Source organism: Gorilla gorilla, chromosome 14 (genome assembly GCF_029281585.2).
Source record: "Gorilla gorilla gorilla isolate KB3781 chromosome 14, NHGRI_mGorGor1-v2.1_pri, whole genome shotgun sequence".
Taxonomy (NCBI): domain Eukaryota; kingdom Metazoa; phylum Chordata; class Mammalia; order Primates; family Hominidae; genus Gorilla; species Gorilla gorilla.
In genome coordinates, this window is record NC_073238.2 from 127,750,739 (window position 1) to 127,774,744 (window position 24,006).

Genomic DNA, 24,006 nt, shown 5'->3' on the forward strand with positions numbered 1-24,006 from the left:
CCTTAAGAAACTGATTAAATCATGCCAACTCTGAGCTAAAAATAAGCATTCTAACCATTGATGTAGTTTGTTGAGAGCTGATTTGCTTCTGAGCATGTGCAGAAGCTGAGCCCGGCTGCGTAGAGACAGTGGCACAGAGTTTCTCCTGCCCCCTGCGAGGCCTTGGGCCCCGGCATGACCCCCACAGACAGGGCCGGCGTCCGCACTTGAACAGAAAGCGCCTGCAGCCAGCACATGCCCGGCGCACACAGGAACACGCCGTGGCGCTGAGACCACCTGCGTTCTGCAAAACTTTGGAGGAATAAACGTGTCACTAGTCCTCACGTGGGGCATATGTTACTTCCAGTGGATGGCTTTCTTTTAACCTGTTCCTACGGAAAAGAAAAGCATCACAGGCCTCAGATGTATATGTTATATATGTGCGATTTGCACATATATGCCCGTGCTGGCATCTCTGCGTATCTGCATGCAGTTCACTTCTCCGTCACTGTCCCCAGGAAGGGTGGCAGCCTCATCCTCTGTTTCCTACTTCTCCTCACCTGGGCGTTTGCCCATTCAGACGTGCAATTCTGCAGTTCCAAGCCCGCAGTTCTTCAGCTCCTGTGCTTCCCTTATTCCTTGAATAAGGCTGGGCTACAAGATCTCAGTGGAGTTCTGTGAGCACGCTGGACTCAGGAAAGTCCGTCGCAGGGCCCTGGTAGAGCGGTTCCTGGAGCTCGCTGTCTGCCATGGAAGTGGGCGTGTGGCTGAACGTGTGGCTTCAGGATTCCAGCGGTGCCTGGTAGACCTTCCAGCTGAGGGACCTCGGACCCTCTGCCTCCCGCGGGTGCCATGGCCCGTCCCTGAGCCTGTCGCTGTCTCAGTTCTGGGCTTGGGCCCCTCATGGGAGCGGCCCTGCTGGGACAGTGTTTTCCCAAGAGGCCGCAAGCCCTTGCCCTGGCAGCTCCATGACACCCCATGCAGACTCCAACAGGGGCTTCGAGCCTCTTCCTGCTGGGGTCCCACGGATGGTGCAGGCAGAGGCCCGAGCCCTCCTGGTGCTCGTGGGCACCGGCTCAGCAACCCTGTGTGGCCCACGTCGCTCAGTATCTTTCCTCGCCTTGCAGAGGGGTGTGAAGCACAAGGCTCCAGTCCAGGCCGCACAGAGCAGCGACGGGCCCCTCCTGAAGGACCTCCTACGGCGGCCAAGGCGCAGTTAGCTCCACGCTAGGTAACTGTGCGGCTGCTGGTCGCCGCCCGTGTGCTGTGACTGTCAGACCCGTTTTTCCTCCAAAGCTGTGCTGTGCTGTGCTGTGCTGTGCTGTCTTTGATAACCAAGGTTCACGGTGAAAAAGAGCAGCCCTCTTTACACACACATGCATTTGCTGTCCCAGGTAAGTAACACGCCTGAGGGCAAGCTGACCACACATGGAACATGCTGTGCACACACACGTGTGCACACTCACCCCACACACACGGCACACAGCCTGACCAGACCCAGCATCGTCAGACACGGGCTCACGAACCTGGTCTTTCGGGGGACACAGCTTCACTTAAAAGGCCCGTCAGGAAGGAGCGTGCTTTGAAATCAAACGTTATTGCATGGTTTGTGTGGAACTGGGGCCCAGGCAGGTGTGAGTGCAGGTCTTCTGTGTGCCAGCCGGAGCACATAGCTTGTCGCCTCTCCAACAGACATGGAGGCCATGAAGACATCTGCTCCTGCCAGCATCTGCCGCTGCCCCCTGGCCTAAAAGTGGGCTGGCCTGGGGACGGCCCCTCATCAGACAGATGCGTGCCGCCGGCCTCCTGCCGCTCCCCTTGCTGGTCAGACCCGCAGGGCCCGTGCACATCCGGGGCCCCAGTGGGCTGTCAGAAGCCATGCAGGCCCCATCCGTATGGTGACACCCAAGGCAACATGCCAAGGGGACGCACGCTGGGCACGTCCAGTACTAAATCAACCCGGTCCCTGTGGGGTGGGGCCTGCCTTCCCTGGGGCAGTGAGTTCGCCTTTTGTTCAAGGGTCTCTGGGGGACCGGTATGGCGTTCGAGCTCACTGCACAGGAAGCCGCTACAGGGAGGAAGCTCGTAGGTTTCCCGTCCATGGCCTGTATCCCTGGGGCCCCTGGGTTCTTCCCTGGGATGGTGGGACAGGGGGACGGTCACTCTGTTGGTACCGAAAAGGAGAGGCCGTCATTCCTAGACAGAGACCCCTCGCCTCCATATGGCTTCTCCGGTGGGGTGGATCCCGCCTGGCCTGCCCTCAGGACGAGGGTGTGTCCTGAGTTGAGGCTAGCAGTTCCTGCAGGAGGCGATGGTAGTGAGTGCATCCCAGAGTGGCTCAGGTCACCCCAGGCAGCCCCGTGGGTATCCCTGAGACTGACCATGTGTCTCGTTCTCTCAGCAGAATGGGTGTGCACAGCCTCGGGACCGCGACTCAGAATTCACCCCTCTTGCCTCTCTGCAGAGCCCAGGCTACCAGAGCACCTGTCCCTCGGCCGCCTGGTACAGCTCCCACTCTCAGCAGGTGACACTCGCAGCCTGGAAGGAGAAGGTGTCCACGGAGCCCCCACCCACCCTCGGCAGTTCCCATCACCACTGCAGTTCCATCCCAAGTCACAGCTGCCCTAGGTCCCGTGTGGGAATGCTCGTGTGATGGATGGTCCTAAGCCTGTGGAGACTGTGCACGTGCCTCTTCCTGGCCCCCAGCAGGCAAGGAGGGGGGTCACAGGCCTTGCCCTCGAGCATGGCACGCTGGCCGCCTGGACCCAGCACTGTGGTTGTTGAGCCACGCCACACCAGTGGCCTCTGGGCATTCGGCTCAACGCAGGAGGGACATTGTGCTGGCCCACCCTGCGCACTGTCATGCAGAGGCCATTCCCCCAGGCCTGTGTCTTCATCCACCTGCCGTCATTGGCCTTTGCTGTCACTGGGAGAGAAGAGCCGTCCAGGGACCCATGGTGGCCCACATGTGGATGCCACATGCTGCTGTTTCCTGCTTGCCCGGCCACCACCCATGCCCTCCATAGGGTGAGGTGGAGCCATGGCGGTGCGTCCTTTACTCAACAACCCTCCAATCCGGATGCTGTGGGAAGGGCCGGGTCACTCGGATACCATCATCCCTGCGGATGCACCGCCGTACCCTGCTCATCTGGGAGTGGTTTCCATGCGGTTACGTCCAAGCCCGCCTGCCCTGTGTGTTGGGGCTGGCTGAGTTTCGGTCTCCCCATCACCGGCCGCCTCGTGGAGAAGGCAGTGCCACGTGGGAGGACAAGGCCACGCCGGCAGCTTCCAGCCCTGCAGCAGAAGTGCCAGGATGTCCATCAGCCACTCGCCAGGGCACGGAGCCGTCAGTCCACTGTTATGGGAGAATGTTGATTTCGCGGGTGCGAGGGCCGGGAGACAGATGCTTGGCTGTGATGAGCAGACATCCTCTGTCCCCGTGGAAGGGTCAACACCAAGGTGGTGTTCGTGCACCAGAACCCGTCTCGGGCTGATGGGGGTGGCCCACAGGACACGGGTGGATCCCAACAGGCAGCACCTCACCTCCGCCCGCCTCCCGCGCTGCAGCTCTGCCCGCCGGGCTCTGTGTCCCCACGTCCCCACGTCCCCTCATCCCGTCACCTCGTCCCACATCCCCTTGCCCCGTCACCTCGTCCCCATGTCCCCTTGTCCCGTCCCCTCATCCCCACGTCCCCACGTCCCCTCGTCACCTCATCCCCACGTCCCGTCCCCTCGTCCCCTCGTCCCCATGTCCCCACGCAGGGCTCTCCCTCGTCTTAGGCTCTGTCCAGCGCTGCTCTGGGTGGGTTAGCAACCCGAGGGCTGCTGTGATAGGAAGTCCCTGTTGCTCTCCATACTGGCATTTCTATTTCTAGAAATCTTTGACATAGCCTTAATGGTCCTTAAAGAAGACATTTCAGTGTGAGATTCAGACTTCAGATGCTGAAACTGCTGCCTTTCAGGAAATCACCACCAACGCTGGAGGAGGAGCCGGCCCTCACGCCCGCCCCGCGCCACGCTGTGGAATGGGGCTCCGGCAAGTGAAACCCAGAGGGTGTTTCCGAGGTGCTCGACAGTAGGTATTTTTGGAAGCTCAAATTTCACCATTTGATTGTATAATCTTTTACCTATAAAATATTTATTTGAACTAGAGGGTAAATCAGCGGTAAGAACAGTGAACACAGTGGTTGGGATAAAATAAGGTGACAAATAAACATCACACCAAAGATGAGGGTAGTGAGCAACTGGCTTGAGCAGACAGAACGGGGAAGACTCCACTCTGTCCCGAGGGGTGAGCCGCAGGCGTCCCCAGGGCCACCCTGCCCTGAGGTCCTTGTGTGGCCGCCCTGGCTTGGCAGCCCTGCCCACGCTGCCCCCGCAAACAATGGTGTGTGCGTTTTTACAGCCCTTTTTAGGAACCCAATATGGGCATAAATGTAATACCTGTAGCGGGGGCAGATTCTCTGTATGTTCAGTTAACAAATTATTTGTAATGTATTTTTTTAGAAATCTTAAAATTGCCTTTGCACTGAAGTATTTTCATAGCTGTTTATATCTCTTTTATTCATTTATTTAACATATTGTCTAATTTTAAAAATAGGTTTTTAAAGCTTTCATTTTTAAGTTTATGAAATTTTGGCCACTTTACATTTAGATTCTGGTGAGAGTTTTGACTGAATGTTCCAATCTCTGATGAATGTGAATTTTCAGATTTGATTTTATTCTCTACACACACCTCTTCTTTTCTTGGTATTTCTGGTGGCAGTGATTAGTTGAACAGCATATTTAAGGCACGATAATTTGCTACACTTTTTCTTTACAATTTGTTGCAGTTTCATCTGCTTTCTATGTTTCATTGTTAATTGCCATCCTTCAGCCTTAAAAATAGAAGATTCTCACCTGAAGGTTTAGTAAGTTGGGTCCCAGCTCTGCCTGTGTGGAGATAGTCACCATGTACCTCTGACAACAAGTTTTAGTGTGAAAGTCACTAAACTTTTACACACTCCCAAACGTCTTTTTAAAAATTGCTTGGGAAATTATTAAATGAATGTGCCTGATGATTTGAAATAGACAAGGGGCACGAGGTAAAAAAGAAAAGGATGAGAAGATCCTCAGTGAATGACGTTGTAGGGTCTTCATGCAATTTTCCACCTCGCAGTAGTTAGTATTTACTTGCCTTAAACTAACTTTGAAGCAAGTAATGTCAACTTTGAGCACTTTGTTGAGTTTTGAAAAATCTTATTTGCTGCTGCACCGGTTAATAAATTATCAATTTGTAATTCAGCATGTTGGTCAGAGACACGGTCACTGATTCACACCCAGTCCCTGCCACAGACCGTCTCAGACACGCACAGTGGGCCTGCTGCATGAGTCACACCCAGTCCCTGCCACAGACCGTCTCAGACACGCACAGTGGGCCTGCTGCATGTGTGTTCCCTGGCTTTTGGCTCCACGCTCACTCATAGCCATGTCCACATGGGGGCTTGCACACAGGAACACTCACATACATATGTACACATACACACCACAAACATGCAAGCTCCTGCACACATGCATGCATACAAACGTGTACACAAGTGTGAACTACACGCATACACACGCACACGTGTACATACACCAAAGCATGTGTGACCTACAGACATGCAGTACATGCACATGTGTACACATACCACGGACACGCGTGTGCACGCTCCTACACAATACATATGCACATACCATGAACAGTGTAAGTTCCTATACACGGACGTGTGATACACACTTGCATGTACAGGTAAGCACACATGTACAAGCTCCTACAGGCTTGCTCTCACACACGTGTATGCACAGCAGAAAGACATATGAGCTTCTGCACACATGCATACACACACGCACACATACATTCATTACAAACACGTGCAACCTCCTGCACACATGCACATTCATGTGTACACACATCACAAATGAGTTCCCAGACGTGTAAACACACGTGCACACATCATACACATGTGAGCTCCCATGTACACACCCCAAACACACATGCAGGCTCCTGCACACATGAATACACACGTGCACATGTACACACCCCAAACACACACAGGCTCCTACACACGTGTACACCACAAACGAGTTCCCAGACATGTAAACATGTCTCCCACACGTGAGCTCCCACACATGTACACATGCACATGTACACACCACAAACATGCGCAGGCTCCTGCACACGTGAATACACACATGCACACACATATACACACACGTGCCACAAACAAGTGCCCACTGTCCTGGTGTCCTGCACTGCATCCTGCCTCCTTGCTGAGGGGCCCCTGTGAGAGGCCTCTGGATGGGCATGGGAAGATGGGGCTCCCTGGCCCCCAGCCCATGCCTCCCTGGGATGAAGAGTCCCCCTCCTGGCAGAATGTCTGGGCTTTGCAGAGCAGGCCCTGGGGGTGAAGTCGCAGCTTCACTTACACCAGCTGCTCTGTGAGCAACGCTTGGTGCCCTGGACAAGGCCCTTCCCCTTTAGGGAGGTCCAGCCTCGCAAGCTGAAACCTCCCCTCGGCTCAGCCCTATACCAGGCGGCCACAGCAGGACTGGCCACACCCACGCCGCACCTCATCCCTGCACGCGTCGGAGCACGGCCAGCCTTCCGCCACGAGCCAGCTGGGAAGGGCCGCGGCCTCCTAAAGCCCCAGTCAACCCAGCCTGTGTCTGAGCAGACAGGGTGAACAAGCAGGCCACACCGTCTCGAGGGAGGAGGCCAGATGCGGCCAGCATCTCCAACAGGGTGACCATCCGCTCGGCTTGCTGAGCGTTTAAACAAATGTTTAGACAGGCTGTGGGGACTCCCCTGAGTTGAGCCTTGGCCAGGGGTCCGGTGCTGTAGCGGGAAACCTCCAGCCTTGTTCTTCAAACCACTCAGCTCATGTGTTTTGCACTGACTAGTACTGAATAATACAACCACTCTTATTTAATGTTAGTATTATTTATTTGACAACTCAGTGTCTAACAGCTTGATATGCAGGTCCTTGCATCCTACATTTCTTTAGGAAGTTACCCATTTGTAACTTTTAAAACAGGAAAAATATCAGTTGGCAAATGCAATCTTTTTTTTTTTTTTAAGCTAAAGGTGGGTGAACTGGAATGAAAATCTTTCTGATGTTGTGTCTATAAGCAGCCTTGATGGGATATGTTAGAAGTGTCATGAAAGTGCGATTCTACTTTTGCAGAAAAATCTAAAGATCAATTTATATAGCTTTATTTTTTACTTTATCAAAGTATACAGAATTTTAATATGCATATATTGTGTCTGACTTAAAATTATAATGTGTGCGTCACCATTTAAAATGTCTGTTCATTATGTAATGTAATAAAAGAAGGTCTCCAAAAATGTATTTAACATGAATGGTATCCATAGTTGTCATCATCATAAATACTGGAGTTTATTTTTAAATTATTAAACATAGTAGGTGCATTAACAAAAATCAGTCTCCACACAGTAACATTTAACTGATAATTCATTAATCTGCTTTGAAAAATTAAATTGTTAATTAAACCAATCTAACATTTCTGTAAAGTTTATTTTGTATGCTTCTGTTTTTAACTTTTATTTCTGTAGATAAACTGACTTGATAATATTAAATTGGACTTTTCTCTAGATTAAGCAGGAGACCTGAATCTGCTTGCAATAAAGAATAAAAGTCGGCTTCAGTTTCTTTATAAAGAAACTCACACAAGTGGTGTGTACATTTTCTGCTCTGAGAAACTCTGCAGTCAGAACACTTCGCAGCATGCTTCTGTGCGCGATGGAGGTGGCAAGCCCAGTGGGTGACGTGGGCCCTCCCTGGCTGTTCCCTCGGCTGCCACCCCCTGCAGGGATACCAGGTGTGCCAGGTGCAGGGCCCTGGTGCTGACTGCCCTGGATGCCAGCGCCTGCACAGAACCGGAAACTCACCACTGGGTTTCCCAACCTTCTGGTCCATCCCCACCACAAGCTCCTCCCTGACCCCTGCCAAGCTCCTGCCTGCCACCTCATGCTTGGGGTCTAGGTGCCCCCATTCCATCCCAATTTTCCCTCTTGACCAAACCCCAGGCTCCTCCAGGCCCTTCAGCCTCATGGGCTCTGTTGGCTGAACCCAGCCTTTCCCACTCTGAAGTAGAGGGCATTCCCTGCCCCCTGCCACTCCTAGTCCTGGCAGAATTCTAAGTGCTGCCACGGAGCCCCCGGAATGCCCCCTGGCCTTGGAGGCCGTGGCCTTGTCCCAACCCTGACCTCACCCTCTCTTGAGTTCCACCCAGCCCGGCCGTGTCATACTCTGCAGTTTTGTGTCTTGTCTGGAAACACCAACTTCAAAACACCACCAGGTCCCAACTCCTGGGATCCCAGCTCCATTGGGGCACCCGGAGAGGGGCCTTGGGGTGGATCCTAGAGCATCCCTGGCGGCTGGTGCCTGAGTCCCGCCTGGCCACATCTCCTCTCCCTGCTCAGCCACCTGCTTCCCATGGAGTCTCAGCTCAGGGCCACATGGGAAACACCCCGGGAGGGGACAGAGGGCCCCTGGCTTGCAGGCTGGAATTCTAAACATGGGACTTTTTCTGGCTCCTGAACGCCACAAAGTCGGGGGTACTTTTCACAGGCAGTGCTCCGAAGGCACCTCTGGGGTGAATGAACCTACAGCTGCCCTGGATTTTCTCCGAAATGCTTTCCTCTCGTTCCCTGGATTCTCAGCATCTTCATGTGGGCTTACCTTTACCTTCCCAGCTCGTAACCCTGAAGCCATCTTCCGTACAGCTGTCTCTTCCTCTTGTAGCAGGAAAACAGATAATGCTGTGATTTTGCTGGGCATGGGGAGAAGAGGGGAGGGGCAGAGCAGGCTGGTCCCAGGGGGCGGCACTAGGGTGGGAAGGCCTGGCCCTAATGAGTGACCCAAACTCGCTCCACCTCCCCCTGCTCTCCAGACAGAAGACATGAATCCTGAAAGCGAGATGCCCAGTGACCCTGCCCACTGCCCGGGGAGGAGGAAGCCTGGCCCTCCCTGCCCATCAGGGCCTCCTAGGGAAGCCAGAGGGGGATGCAAGCTTGCCCTCCACACTGGCCCATCTGTCCCGTGCCAAAAATCTTTTAACTGCAGATGCTAGGTCACTGGGGGCCTCTGTGGGTGTTTAGCAAACATCATCAACCACACAGGCCACCTGAGGCCCCCACAGCAGATGATGCTGCCTGTGGACCTGAATGGGAGTGTCTGTGTGCCTGCAGCGGTGAGGATGGAGGAAGGCGTGGCTCGTGTGGCGCTGCGTGCCCCGCGCTGATGCTGGGGCTCCCAGAGCCGCCCACGTGGCCTGTGGTGCACTTGCTCAGTGGTGGATCCTGAGGTGGACGAGGACTGGCCCCGTCCTGAGGAGGTTGCCGGGCCTTCGCACGCGCAGTGAACCCGCTCACCTCGTGCAGCCTGTCCTGACGACTGTTTTCCACAACAGCGTAGCGTGTGGCCTGCCAGTGAACGGGCCCAGGTGTGGGAGGGACGCAGGGACAGAACCCACAGGAGCCCCTTCCCGGTGTCTCGAGAGATGTCCTCGGGGTGTCCTCCGGTGTCCTCGGGGCATCCTTGGGGCATCCTCGGGGCGTCCTCAGGTGTCCTCGGGGTGTCCTCAGGTATCCTCAGGGTGTCTGGCATCCACCAGCCTGCCCAGGGCATCCGCTGCTCCCCCACATCAACTGAGGGCTGTTCCATGCCAGCCTCGTACTCTCACCTGGGACAGGATTGCTGGGAGGGCTCAGGGGACGGGGCAAGGCCAGCCAAGCCCAGAAGGGCTGGAGGGAGAGCGAGGCCAGCAAAAAATGGTCCTCAGCTCATGTGGAGCCACAGATGCTGGCTTGGGGCAGCCTCCAGGCTCTGACAGGGAGGCTGGTTTGTTCGGGTGTCCTCCGGTGTCCTAGCAAAGGGGACATTCCAGCAGCACCTGGGGCCAAGAGAGAGGGAGGAGGAGGATGGAGCCCGGAGAAGAAATAAAAGTTGGAATCAAAAGTTGTTTGCTGGGAGAGGAAGAGCCATGTGCCTATCTCGAAAGCGTGGGTGAAACGCGTGCTTCCTGTGAGCGCCCTGCAGAGGCTCGTCTGTGCACCAACCCCCCGGGGTCTCCCCAGGTGTGGCAGCACCGCCCCGTCCTCCACCTGCATCTCCTCTGGGCGCTCTCCATGCGGCGCTGGGGTCAGGGCCCGCCCCACTGACCTCCTTTTAGCTCGGTCGCCTCTGTAAAGACCCCATCTCCAACCAAGGCCACATTCTGAGGCACTGGGAGTTAGCACTCTGACATCTCTTTTTGAAAGACACAATTCAACCCCCAACACTCCGTTCTGAGGGGCTATGGAAATGCCTCGTCCGGCTTCAGGGCAGTCACACCTGGGAGCAGCCGCGGCGGCCCGCGGGGTGGATCCGGGCCTGTGCGGCGGTGGGGTGGGGTTGGAGGGGTGTTTGAGGCCATGGCTCCTCCTTGGATGACAACCTGGAACCCACCAGGGGAGCTCGCTTGCCATCGGTTCTGAGTGGCTCAACCTGGGTGACTGCAATGGACCGAGAGGGTCCAGGGCGTCCCCCACCGGCAAAGGCATCCAGGAAGCCACCCGGGGCCCCTGCTCAGAGCAAGGCAGAGCCAGACACACAGCAACAGGCAAGCCGCCCCGCAGAGGATGAGCCAAGGCAGCACGAACCAACATGGGGCTAAAGTCAGCATCTCACTCATCTCACAAGGCTTCCTGACTTCTTAAGACATCAGTGTTTACTCTAAAAGAGAAGAGCAGGCTGTGGCGGGCAGGTGACCCCTCACCGTCGCCCTGGGGGAAGGAGCGGGCTGTGGCGGCCGGGTGACCTCTCACCGTCTCTGTGGCGGCATCACTGTCTTTCTGCCGGCCAAGCCATCGGGGCAGCAGAAGCGTCTCAAACAGAAACCCGGCTCAGCTCTTGTTTCTCACCTCCTTGTTTCAGCAAAATTCTCCCCAAAAGGTGGCTATATTTGTTGTCTCCGTCTCTGTACACACCCTCATCTGCCTCCCGATCCGTGGACGGCTCCTGGGCCCTCGTGCGATGGCTGGGTCCTGTCTGTCTCTGCTTCTCAGCCGGCCCTGGCGCAGGCCAGCACCCCACCTGCCCTCCTGGTCTGCGTTCTTTACCTTCACAGCATGAATCTCACCCCGATTTGAGGCTGTGTCTGTGTACATTAACCTATTTTCTGTATTTTTACTGAGACATAAGCTCCAAGAAGTGAGAGACTTTGCCTCGCTCCGGCCGAGCCCTGTGTCCAGCACGGGGCCTGGGGTGCAGGAAGGACTCAGTGACCATGGGGCTGGCTGCACACAGACTCAGGGCCCCTGCCCGACTCAGCTTCCCAGTGAGGATTCCAGGTGCTGGGTGCCTGGTTGTAGCCAGCCAGACCACCCTGGTCAGAGGTTTCGGGACAAGGGCTGGCAGGAAGCCCTCCCCATACAGCTGGAGCCCGTGAGGCAGAGCCCGACGGCACCTGGGCAGTGAGAAGCCAAGACCTCGGCACTTTCGTTCTGGAGGAGGGGGTGAGGGAGGGACAGTACCGCTGTCTTGTCTAGGCAGGGTTTGTGCAGATTTGGGGGCTGGAGGAGGCCAGCATAGCCCTGCCCTGCTCCCTCCAGCCACCCAGAACTGCAGAGGGGCCAGGCCCAAGTCTGCCTGTGGCGTGTCCAACACAGAAGGGCAGATTCCGAGACAAACCAGGCTGGCTACAGGTTTACAAGGGGGCCCTGTGGTCTTTCCTCTGTAGGTGGGAGGACACTGTCGCCACCTTCCTCGGCTGTGTAAGGCGAGCGCAAAGGGGTCTCCCACCTGAGATACGATCACTCCTTTTCTTTCCCTTACAGACATCTTTGTGGAAGCGATGCTTTCACATAAAGCGTTTAATCTCCAATGGTAAAGTTTCCAACACTAAGTCGAGACATTGGAACAATTTGGAAGCAGATGAACCTTCCTAAACTGCTTATGGGACACAGTGACCACACGGAGATGCCCTGGAAGGATTCCAGCCTTTGGGGTCACAGGCACGGGCACCACAGCTTCCCGGGTGCCTGCTACCTGAGCTCGCTGTAAGTGCCGCACGGCTTACGTGGAATCCACAGAGGCAGCCCGTACTCCCCCCTCCATGTGCAGAGCCCAGACACGTGTGCCGAGTCCGCAGGTGTGCTACAGTGCAGCGTCCAACCGGCTTTCCCCTGCAGCCTCAGCTCCTGCGGGATCTGCTCACTGGTAGGCAGTGACGCCCTGGCGGGAGTTGTCCCTGAGGTCTCTGCTCCTCCTGCTGTGCTCGCAGGGGAACCTGTTTGTGACGTAATCTCCTTGTGCCCCACTGGGCTTCTGAGGCTGTGAAAGCTGGTGGAGCACAAAGGGCTTGCCCGGCCCTAACAAGCCTGGCCCCAGCAGGGCACCGCGGGCAGCCTCTGATGCGCGGCTCTGGGCCTTTGTCCTCGGCTGAATTAATTTCCTCTTGAATTGCCTCAACTTTAGAATGAGCCCTAGCCTTTTCTGAAGCACACACATCTTGGGGTTTTGTCCTCTGTATTTTCGCTGCATTGGCTGCCAACACGGAAAGCTTTCATGGAGAAGACGTTCTGGCTTCTTGTCTGTCTGTCTGTCCCCTGAGGGCTGCGGGCCAGCTCCATGCCCGTCCACGGTGTGCAGGTGGAGGCATCTTTCAGGATATCAGGTGGGAATCCGTGCTTCCTGGCAAAGTCTGTTCCAGTGTGGTGCCCACTGTCCACACGCCTGTGGGTGTGAGCCTGCACCCTGCACGAATGTGTGGAGCGGGGTCGTGGCTGGCTGGGGTCACTGCCTGTCCCCTCCTTTTCTGCAGCCGCGGTGCCATCTGCTTGCACGTCCTGCAGGAGATCCTCAGGGCGGGTTCCCACGGGCAGCCTCCCTTTGGACTTTTATTGCTCGATTAAATGATATTTAATTCAGCCTGTCTGACAGTCTGACTGAATGTGCTATGTTACCAGAGGGTCTTATGCCAGCATGAGAAAGGGGGCGTTGGTCTCCAAAAAGACAAACAAACAAAAAACAGGTAAGAAACACCATGTGGGCCCACTCTGACCTTTTTAACTGAGGCACCTTTGAGAAGGGAAGCCTGTTCCACTCCGATTCTCAAAGCTCCTGAACGCGTTGCTAGTGACAAGCCCTTCCTGTCTCCGTGGCTAATTATGTGAAGAAACGTTACTGGGTTGAGGGAGTTCCCTTGGGTTTAATTTCCTGTCCCTCTCAAATCATCCCTCCTCCTTCCCTGAGCCCAGCCTCCCCCTTTCCTGCCCATGCTGGCAGGTTCTGGCCCTTCCTGGACCCCTCTCCTGTCCCCTGCACAGGTCTCTGCAGGGTTTCTGCACGCTGGGGAGGGCAGGTTCCCCAGTGGAGCCACTCCCTGCGGGTCTGAGTGGGGCCCGGGGTCCCTGCACGGTCACCTATGCTGCTGCTGCTCCAGGGAGCGGGCTTGCAGGAGCAAGGATCCAGTCCCTGAACGCACGTGCTCCCCCCGGGAGAAATTCTGCAGCCAGGCACGGTCCACGCACCCTCCTCCTGGCCCACACACCCTCCTCCCGGACCTCAGTCTGTCTCTGTGTATCACATGCCTGTCCCCAGTGTTCTGACCTCAGGTGGGCACGGCGCGGTGGACTGCACCGCTGCTTGCTTGGTTAATGTTTACCTCCCTCCTGCCAGAGCTTTGTTTTCATTTCATTCAAACAGGCTTCCTCTTTTTACCCACTAAATGGAGACATTTTAAAGCTCCAACTGCAAGTGCTAAAGTCTATAGCTGGGTCCGCATCTTCCATGATTTCACCTTTTTATGCCACTTTACTTTGTTTTTAAGTTATCAATAAGTTTCCACTGAATCTTGGAGACACAAGAATTAAATGGTGGGGTCTTTTATAGTTTTTTTGTTTTGTTTTGTTTGTTTTGCAAACAACTTCTGCTGCACTGTTAGGTACCAAAGTGAGGCCGCGCTGACACGGGCCAGCGTCCTGTACCGCGACCCACAGACCAGCGGCTCCTTACCCACTCCAGTACTGAGGAGTGAGGTGGGTTCTTGTCCCTTTTTACCCTAGGACCTAAACATGGGAAACCCTAGCCCTTCTGATACATAACAGGGGCAGCCCTGATTTCTGCTGCTAACCTAGTTAACTGGTAATCTGCTCTTTGGCATGCTGGGAGCTGTGTGTGCACTAACCCGTGGACCCCAGGACGCTCTGGGACGGCTGCACAGATGAGAACACGGGCCAGAAGGGTTTGTTAGTGACTTATCTGATGTCACAGGCTGGTCAGCTCAGCTGGGCCACATTCCAGCGGCCCCAGGCCTGTCCCACGTGCCCCAGCTTTCTCCTGGGAAGCTGCAGGGAAGGGTCCAGCCAGGGCGATCCCAGCTGGGTCCCTGTGGGGCTTCAGAGTGGACACAACTTCCCTGCCAGCTGGCTCGGATCCAGGGGGGCAGGTGGGACCCCGTTTTACATGTGAGCCCAAGGAAGTGAGGCCTGGGCCCCAGAAGACCTCCGACCCGTCCCCTTGTCCAGCCCTCTCCCCTCTGGAAGGGGCCGAGGGTGACCCCAGGTGGCAGGAACCGCACCCATTAGGCACGACCCCGCCCCGCTGCCCGCCCCGAGCCGCACCCCCAGCCACGGTCACACCTCCACCCTGTCGCCCCCTCCCCAGTCTCGGGCACAGCGGGGAGGGGTGGGAAGAGGGGGATGGGTGAGGAGAGCAATGGGTGGGAGAGGGGGAGAGGGGCAGGCTCTTCCCATTGCCCCACCTCGCCGCCCTTCCCCCGCCGCTCTCGGCTCTGGCCCCCGCCCCGCCCCCGCCTCCGGGCCCCTCTCCGCCCCTCCCCCTCCAGCCCTCCCCGCGCCCCGCCCCGCCCCGCCCCTTCTCTCTCCCCGCCCAGTGTCGGCGCAGCCCTGGGAGGAGGCGTGAGGACGCGCGGCCACCTGCGGGGCGCGGAGCTCGGCGGACGCGGGAGGGCAGCACCACGGGCGGCAGGTGCGCGCGGGGCGGGGGCCTGGAGGGGGCGCGGGGGGTGACGGGAGGGGGCGCGGGGCGGAGCCGGGCAGGAAGCGTCGCGGTCGCTCCCGGAGCGGGGCCGTCTCCCCCGCGTCCCCCTTAGCCTGGCTGGGGACAGGCGCTGGGACCCGGCTCGCGGTCAGGGCGGCCTGGGATCGGCCCCCGCGGCCCCTGCCCAGCGTCGTGCGCTGGGAACTTCGAGGCGCCTGGGGGGCTCGAAATGGCAGTGGAGGAGACCCCGCGAGTGTCCAGGCGCCCAGGGCCCCTCCGCATTGTCACGGGGGTCCTCACACCCCGGCAGGTGTCACCCCCTGGACGGGCTTCTGCCGACGATCCCTTGGGCACCTCGTAGGGCCACCCCGGGAGCTCTGCCCACCCCTTCCTGCCAGAGCGATGGGGGGCCAGTGTCCAGGACAGCGCCTAGGGACAGGGCTGGAGGGAAGGGTAGCCTGGGGTCCGGCTGGGGTCGGGCCCACACCTGGTGGCTGGGGACAGTGCTGGAGGGGAGGGTAGCCTGGGGTCGGGCCCACATCTGCATCTTTCATCTGCCTGCTTGTCCCGGGCCAGGGTCCCCTTGGCCACAGGTCCCCAAACAGACAGCGGGAAGGCCGTGGAGCGCGGGCTGGGCGGACTCCTCCTAGGAGCTCCTTTTGACCTGGCTTGGTTGCCATGGGCCCTCTGTGGCTCTTCTCCCAGCTGTGGGCCCCTGGCCTTGCTTCAGACCCTTATATAGGATGCTGCGGGAGGGCTGGGCCAGAGGGGGCTCTGGAGCCCAGGCAGGCTCACTCCCTGGAGACTCCCGCCCAGGGGCGTGGCCCGCATGACCCTCACAGAGCCGGGACCCCGAAGGGGTTAAGGTGGCCCGGGCCGCCCAGGCAGGATGTGCCGGCATGGCTGTAGGAGGCCCCAGGATGTGTGGCCACGGGGACCGACACGGCTGGCCACAAAAATAGAAGTGCAGTCCCCAGGGCTGCAGGCTGCAGAGTGTCGGTGTGGTCCCCTCCCTGGCAAGCAGGAGACCCACATGGCCAGGTGGGTGCTGGATGCTGGGACTGAGGAGGAGCCTCTAGCCCTCCGGGGCTCCTAACATGTGAACTGTGGAGCCAGGGGTCCAGGGCTGGTCGTGAGAACGGAGTGCACACCCAGGCATTGCCTGAGTTCTGCAGCCTCCGTGGGTAGCTGGGGGGACGGGACCCCGGGAGCCTGTGGAGCCCTCAGTCCCAGGGGGGCAGTGAGGACTCTGGGGCGAGCTGACAGCTAGGTGGGCAGGAGACCGGGGTTTTAAGGCTCCCTCAGGACTCTCCTTAAGCTCTTCCCCATCCTGTGGGGCCGGCTCCGCACCCCCAGGTCCCAACTTCACCAGGCTGTGCAGGGTTCCCGGTGTCCCCGATTTCACCGGGCTGTGCAGGGGCCCAGGTGTCTGTGGCTCAAACTTCCACATTGGGTTTCCCCAAGAACCCCCCACACGTCTGTGAAATGAGGGGGGCCCCTCCCCTGGGGGCCTGACAGAATTGCTGTGAAACCTGAGATTGTGGGAAACTGCTGGAATCCGTGAAGGGTCTGCAACGTTAGACGGTGGGCTTAGGAACCTGCAGACTTTGGCAGGGACCCCGTGGCACCACCTCCCCCATCACTGTGCTGACTTCAGGGCCTGCAGGCACAGCCAGGTGCAGAGGAGAAGGGGCACAGTCATCATCCTCACCAAGGTGATGGATTCGCTGCAAGATGAAAGGGCTGTGTGCAGCTTCACATCTGTCCTTCTCTGGAATTCAGGTCTCTTCACCGCCCCCCGAGGCCTCCTCCTGAGGTTTCCCTTTACCTGGTCCCCAAATGGGTGGTCCCAGTCACCTCTGCTGTGGAGATGCACCCTTGCTCACATCGAGGACCCCAGGGAAGACTTTGACTGGAATCTGAACGTTTATTTTGGAAAGGCAGCCTCTTGGTGACTCCAGGTCACTTCAGAAGAGAGGCCCCCCTGTCTTTACAGCCATGTAATTTGCATTTGTAATGTGGTGGGAGAAGGCCTGGGATTGGCAGAGGGCATGGAGGAGATGAGTGGTGTAGATAGACTGGCCGAGAACGCCACTGGTTGGCAGCCTTTTGTCACCAGTTGAGATGACTTGGGATCATTTTTGGAGGCTCCTGGAGCAGCCACAGTTAGCACTGTGACCGGAAGGATGGAGTTGTAAGGTTCTGGGTGCAGCTCACCTTTCTGTTCAGCCCACCCCGCTTCACTGTCTGCACTGGCTCCCAAGGACGCTGTGAGACTCTCATGTGGCAGGTGCACGGCTCTGGGCTGCATCTTGGTGACAGGATCCCTCTGGCATCCCAATGCAGGTTCCTGAGTCCCACCACAGAGCTTCCCGCCTCACAGACGGAACAGGGCCCTGCGTCTTCGGCAGGTACTCAGTGGTGTTTCTAGGTTCCAACTTGAGTCATCAGTGGATTCCCTGTGGAGGGTCCTTCAGGGGACAGCAGGGCACTGGTCAGGGGCCATGCAGGCTGAGAGCCCACCCTGAGAGGAGGCCAGGCCGGCAGAGCACAGGGCCCCAGCTCGGAGTGCGGGTGGCAGAGTCTTTAGTGCGTGGCCAGCTGGAAGCAGCAGTGGCGCTTTGAGAATTTCAAGTCTTGTCCAGAGGCCTTGGTGGCCTCTGACTCACATGGCCTGTTCATGGCAACCCCCGCTTTGGGAAAGCTACATCATGAGGGTCGCTCCTGGCTTCCTAAAGTGAACCTCTCCGAGCTTTCAGCCCACGGTAGGATACGGGACACGGTATGGCCACCGAGAAGCTTTTGGACATCTGTGAAGGCCACCATCGTGAACGTGGTGGTCAGGAGCCCAGCATGAACCGGACTCAGTTGAGCATTGGGGCTGCCCCAGCCGGCTCTGTGGGGTTCACAGGAAGCCCACTCCTCCTCCCCAACCATGCCTGGGATCTCCTCGGAGCCCTGAAAGCTCGTCCCCATGGGGTTCCACAGCAGGGACAATGATGGCTCAAGCGGCCATTGGAAGCAGAGCTGGGAAGCTGTGGGACGTCCCGGATGAAATGTAGGATGTAAGTCCCTGTTGGGGGCCATGCAGCCCCACCTGTTGAGAAAGTGAAGAGCATTACTGACATTTCCATCATGATGTAAGGAAATCAAAGCAAATCTAGTGAGAAAGTGATGCCGTGGAGACCGGAGAGGGTAACTGTGTTTTCTTCGCAGTCACCATCTTCACTTTTCATTCATTAGAGAAATGGCAGAAAGAAAGCAGGACTGACTCCTGTGGGGACAGGCCCACTTCTGTGTCCAGGTGGGCAGACGAGAGTGAGGCAGAGACATGGCAGGTGGAGCCGTGGTGAGGGCGGTGCTGACTGGCAGTGCGGACTGGAGTGAGGGCTGCAGTCAGGGGTGTCAGCCTGGCACCCGCTCTGTGCCAAGGCCCAGCTGACCTCTCACCCTGCAGCATCAGAGACAGCCCTGGAGGTGCCATGTGGCCCGTCCAGCCCCCGCCCCGGCCCTGGCCCTGGCCCTGGGTCATGGCTTTGCAGCCTTCACTGTTTAGGGAAGGTCTCCCAGCTCCACCTGTCCTAGGGCCGCCGCCCCCACCTCTACTCCACGTTATTATTAATACTGGCGATTTACAGTGGATGACACGGTGTTGTGAGTGGAAGCCGTGCGGCAGCGGCGGGGACCTTCCCATCTTTAGTGCCCAGTGCCTGGGATGAGACACACTGTGTGACTGCGAGCTCACTGCTTCCCCCGCATGTGTGGCCAACGTCAAGTCCACCCAGTCCTCAGCAGCTTCCCCCAGCACGGACAGGTGCTCCACGGCCTCTGAGCCTTTCCGCGCTCTACCCGAGCTGGTTGCGGGGCGTGAGGTGGGCGCGTGTTTGCCTTGTTTGCTTGGAACCTGTGTGCGGAGGAGGCTGCCCACGCTGCTGCTGGGTAAAGGCACCATCCCCGTGAACCGAGCTCGGCAGGTGCCGGAACTGAGTCCAGGTCCCGCCTTTCACCACTGGCCACTCGCAGCCTCCCTCAGGCCCATCCTGCCAGACACGGCAGCAGCAGGGGTAACGCCCACGGCCATGCAGGCCCGGCTCCTCCTGCCCCAGCGCCCTTCCCTCCCCTGTGGTGCTCCCACCCCTGGGACCGTCAGCACTCGCCTCCCCTTCTCCATTTGCTATTCGGCTGCCTGTGTCACTTCACCAGCTATTCAGGCTAGAAGCCCAGACGGCCTCCCTGCCCCCCAAGTCCCTGAGTCCCCAGCTGCCATCATCTCCAGACTCTCCTTGTCCATCACACCTCTGCTTCCCGCTTCTCTCCTCGGGATCCCTCCCCACCGGTCAGCGCCAGCTGCTCTCAGGCCCCAGGTGCCACTCTTGGCCCTGAGCTTCTGCCCCTATCCTGCCTGACTTCTCACCACCTGCTTCAGGCCCTGCACCCACCACCACCCCACCCCACCACCCCACCCTGTGCCCCCTCCCTCCATGCCGGGTCTGCCCCCGCTTGGTGGTGGCTGCTGAACCTGCGGAGAAGCTGGCTCTCCCTGGGATCCGAGCTCCTCGGGGACGGGAGCTTCCCTGACATTTGTGTCCTCGGCACCTGCGTCATAAACGAGGACCGAGCAAACAAGTCACAAAGCCGTGCTGACTTGGTGCTTCCGTGGGGCTGGGCCGAGTTCTAGCCGCCTGTGACCGTGTCTGCATCTGTAGGCAGATTTAATTGTGTGTGTGTGAGCGAGGCGCCTCGCTCAGCCCAGGACCACAAAGCCCAGGGGGCCTGGCTCTCGGTCCAGCCTTCGGCCTTCGCTGCTGACGGCTTCTCAAGGCTTTGCCCAGGGGAAAGCAGAAGCTCCAAGGGTGGCGTCGCCTGTTGGGTGCCCTGTGGTCAGGCCGGTCTTGGGATTTTGAAGAGAACAGACGTGAACAGCACTGCGTCTGGCTTCATCATCCATCCTCTCGGGGCGGGAAAGTCTGTTTTCTTGCCCTCAGGAAAACCCACTGCTGGAGAAACAGCAGTTTCCAGACTCTCTCTACCCACGTATCTTGGGGTTAACTCTGATGTCCTTCACCACGTGAGAGCTGTTATCCGAAGCAGCTGGAGGAGTGAGATCCTAGAGGAAGGAGGAACCTCTAAGCAGGGGCCACACCTGCCCCAAGACTCCTGGCCCCAGATGTCCTCACACAACACCCAGGGGTCCTCAGGACCCCGGAGCTGACTGGCACCTGCTGCGGAAGAAGATGGCCTGAACTTGCCCTGTGGACGGAGGGATCGCTGCATCCCTTTCTCCACCATGTCAGTGTGACGGGCCACGCATGCCATCTGCAGCCTTCACTGGGTAAAAGTGAAGGTCCCTCACCTGGATCTTTTCCACCGTATCTTGAGATCAAGTGGTTAGGAATGCTTGCAGAGTCTTGCCTCATAGTGGAGAGAAACAGCGGAACAGCCCCTTGGGTTGGTTTCAGGATGGGGAGGATGTGGCCCTCATGCCTGGTGTCTGCAGAGCCCAGCTTGGGGACGCGATTGCAGCCAGGGGCATAAACGTGACCGTGCACACCTGGCCTTTCATTTTCCCTTTTGGAGGTTTCGGATCACGATCAGCCAGCTCATGTTTGAAATTCTCTGAGGAGAATTTGGGAGAGAAAAAGGACAAAATAGCATTTTGCTTTCGTTTTTTTAACCAGGGACATTTTTCTTCCTACTCTTTAATCATTGAAATTAGATTTAAACAATCAGAAAATAAGCCTTTAGACCTGCGCCAGGTTGTCCTCAGGTCTGTGCCCCTCCCGGACCTTTCTGCAGAGATGAAGCAGGTGCCCGGACAAGGTGGTGAGCACAGCTGGGTCCCAGTGCCAGCCACTGAGGGTGGGCATGAGACGCGCAGGCAGCCTCGTGGCAGGCTCTGCAAGTCAGCTGGAGAACACGCCACACGTGAGCAAAAGACATGTATGAAAAACCACACGGGAGCCAGGACGTGTAACAAGTTCTGAACAGTAGCAGCAAAGGGATGAGTTGAACACTGAGGGGTGAGTGTTTGTGGGGTGGTCTCGAAGGCCTGTGCCCTGATGAACACCAAGGGGTGAGTGTGTTTGTGGGGTGGGAGTCAAGGCTGTGGAGCTTGTGTGTTGGGGGAAGAGGGGCGGGTGGAGAAGCACAGCCTCTGCTGTGAGGGGCGTGGGTGTGGCCCTGGTGTCCCCAGAGTGTTTGGGACCTGGACTGTGGGTTGGCGATGGGTATCACCCTGTCCTGGGCAGGCTTCGTCCTTCAGGGCTCCATGTGGTGGGGCAGTGGTTCTCGGGATGGGCCTGCTCTCCAGGGCCGGGCATTGGTGTTTGCAAAGCTCCCTGGGGACTGACAGCAGTGGCCCTGAGAACGCCTGTGGGGTGGTCTGGGCACCTGCAGGTCTGACCTGAGGGATGGGATGGGGTTTAGCTGAAGACAATGAAAGGGGGAGACGTCCCAGCAGGGGCCTCTGAGTGGCTGGAGCAGGGATTTCAGGTTGGAGGGAGGCAGGCGGCCCCTTCCCAGGGGAATACCAGGGCAGGAGGGATTTCCCTAGGGAGCTGAGGCCCAGGCAGCAGCAGAACTGGGTGACAGGATGCAGTGGGAACAGTGGCGTGGAAAGCGACATCCCTGGTGGAGCCACCGATACCGTTTATTTTTTATTTTATTTTTTTGAGACGGAGTTTCACCGTTATGCCTAGGCTGGAGTGCGGTGGTGCAATCTCAGCTCACTGCAACCTCCGCCTCCTGGGTTCAAGTGATTCTCGTCCCTCAGCCTCGTGAGTAACTGGGATTACAGGCGCCGGCCACCACGCCCGGCTAATTTTTGTATTTTTAGTAGAGACGGGGTTTCGCCGTGTTGGCCAGGCTGGTCTTGAAATCCTGACCTGAGGTGATTCGCCGGCGTCGGCCCCCCAAAGTGCTGGGATTACAGGCATGAGCCACCATACGGTTTACTTAAGTAAACTGTTGCTGTCTTTATTCCTAGGGAAGGGGTTCTGCGGGTGGGACGCCCACAGTGGGAAGTAGCAGTGAGCCATAAATGTGCTGGAAGACAGCACGGAAAGGCACCACAGGTCACCGCCTGGGAGGGGAAGGGCTGCCGGCAAGTGACTCTGAGGCTTCGGTTGGAAATGCAGCTACTAGTTTTCTCTTTACATTTAAGATTCTTCCCAAAAACTTCGTGTAAGTTTCTTTGCCAAATTTTCAGTGAGGAATTATGCTTTAAAGTTTCTGGAACTCGGAGGACATTCTCTACTTAGGGGATTTAGAAATGTTTTTAGGTAATCTGAATAAGCAATCAGCACTGATTTTGAAAGTTTGCCAGTTCCGCGAATTAGATACTGAAACCTGGAGAACTAGGGACGTCTATGTCTTTGAAACAGGAGTCTAAATGTCGAGGGGAAAACCTCGGTTGTTGTTTTTTTTCTTTTCTTCAGCAGCAGAAGTTGATAATATGTTTTGCTCCTGCGACCCTTTATTCTGTGTGAGAGTTATAGAAGAAGGTTCCTTGTGTAAGTGAACCCTGATACAGTAGAAATTGACTGGAGAAGAATGAATTTAGTTTCAAACATACTATCTTCATTGCAGAATAAATACCACGAAGGTTGTAACTAGTTATTTCGGTTTTGTTCAGAGCAACAGTTCTTAAGTCTTTCTGCAGCATGACCTCATCGTGCTTTTAAAATCTTTTTTCTGCAGCCTCATGTTTGACTGTTGGAGATTTATCCTGTGCAAGAGACCTGGAAGCAACAGTTATTCTTCCCCACAACGGCCCAATGAGGCCAAAAAGGAGGAAACGGATCACCAAATTGATGTGTCTGACGTCATCAGGCTTGTTCAAGACACACCGGAGGCGACGGCCATGGCCACAGGTAGGCGCCTGGTGCTGCGGCCTCATTTGATTTTGCGGGTCTCCCTGCTGATCAGACCTGTGCTGTTCTTTGCTATTCCGGTCCTTTTAGAGATTGACAAGGTTTAGATCCTGGGAATGCATGACCCCCCAGGTAGCAGGCTGTGGGAGGGGCTTCGAATGGGTTCACGTGGCTTTTACCTGCCCAGGTCCAAGTTGGGACGACTTGTCTCAAGATGTGTGGTCATTTGTTTGACTTGGCATTGGTTATCTAAATGAGTATTTTAAAATGAGTTTGGCTCCGGTTAGAAATCATGAGAAATGTTTCTTTGGGTTCCAAATAAAGCACAGTATACCTGAAGGGAACAATTTGTAGGCTTTGCTTCATTCTTTAGAAACAAAAGAGCTATTGTCTGAATTTGTATGTTTTCATATTAACATGGCAAAGCCTCAGCTGGTCTCCAGACCAGTGCCCCTGCCTGGGCGTCTGGAATTGGCTGTACCCCGAGGTGAGAGCTGGGCAGGCCTGGGGTGTGAGTGGCCTCTCCAAGCTCAGCCTGACCTCCTGATCCAGGCCAGACAATGTTTCTCTCTCCAGCCCCTGCCTGTCTGAATGTTCTGCATGTATTTTCTAACCTGAGCAAGGGACTGAGTTCTCTGTTCCTAGTTTTGCCTGCATTTAATTATTTGTTGCCATTTCTTCCCAAATTGATTCCAAAATTTGTCACTAGACAAAGCCAGTGTGGGCACTCACCACTGAGGGCAGGCGTGGATTTGATGGCCGGGTGCTGGCCTGGCATTGCAAAATCCATCCTCTGGCTGGACAGGACGTGCAGGCTTCCAGCACCAATGGGGTGGCCACTGAGCTGAGAAGGGATTTTGATAATTCTGCTGCCTGCTCTAAATCTGGTGCTTTTCTGGGCCTTGTCCTGAGCTGGCATTTGCGCTGATTAGTGGAGTCTTGGGAGTTGCTGGGTCAAGGCATCATTCTGAGACTTTCACGTTCAGAGTCCATCCTGTCCCCATCCCACGGCTGCTGCCCTGAGGGCTGGTGCCCAGGGATTCCCTCCTGTTTCGTGTCTTCAGGTGAGAACTGCCCTGGCCCTGTCTTCAGAGCTCAGCTCTGTGTGTCTGCTGCTGTAGAAAGAGATT

General features: G+C 56.8%; 2 protein-coding genes across 11 annotated transcripts in view; both read left to right on the forward strand.

Annotated features, from left to right (window-relative positions):
• ATP11A (ATPase phospholipid transporting 11A) overlaps positions 1–7,691 on the forward strand; it is a 196,372-nt gene extending 188,681 nt beyond the window's left edge. The window contains exon 29 of one of the 8 annotated variants that reach the window (XM_019039791.4): positions 2,381–7,691. In XM_019039791.4, the coding sequence (XP_018895336.3) occupies positions 2,381–2,632 (252 nt within the window). In that variant the 3' untranslated portion in view covers positions 2,633–7,691. The other 7 variants (XM_019039792.4, XM_019039793.4, XM_019039796.4 and 4 more) reach the window with 7 other exon arrangements.
• Positions 7,692–14,901: 7,210 nt separating this feature from the next.
• Positions 14,902–24,006, forward strand: part of MCF2L (MCF.2 cell line derived transforming sequence like) — a 211,958-nt gene continuing 202,853 nt past the window's right edge. For 2 of the 3 annotated variants that reach the window (XM_055360210.2, XM_055360224.2), the window contains exons 1-2: positions 14,902–14,993; positions 22,704–22,876. In XM_055360210.2, the coding sequence (XP_055216185.2) occupies positions 22,708–22,876 (169 nt within the window). In that variant the 5' untranslated portion in view covers positions 14,902–14,993; positions 22,704–22,707. The remainder of the gene's footprint in view (positions 14,994–22,703; positions 22,877–24,006) is intronic. The other variant, XM_055360212.2, reaches the window with a different exon arrangement.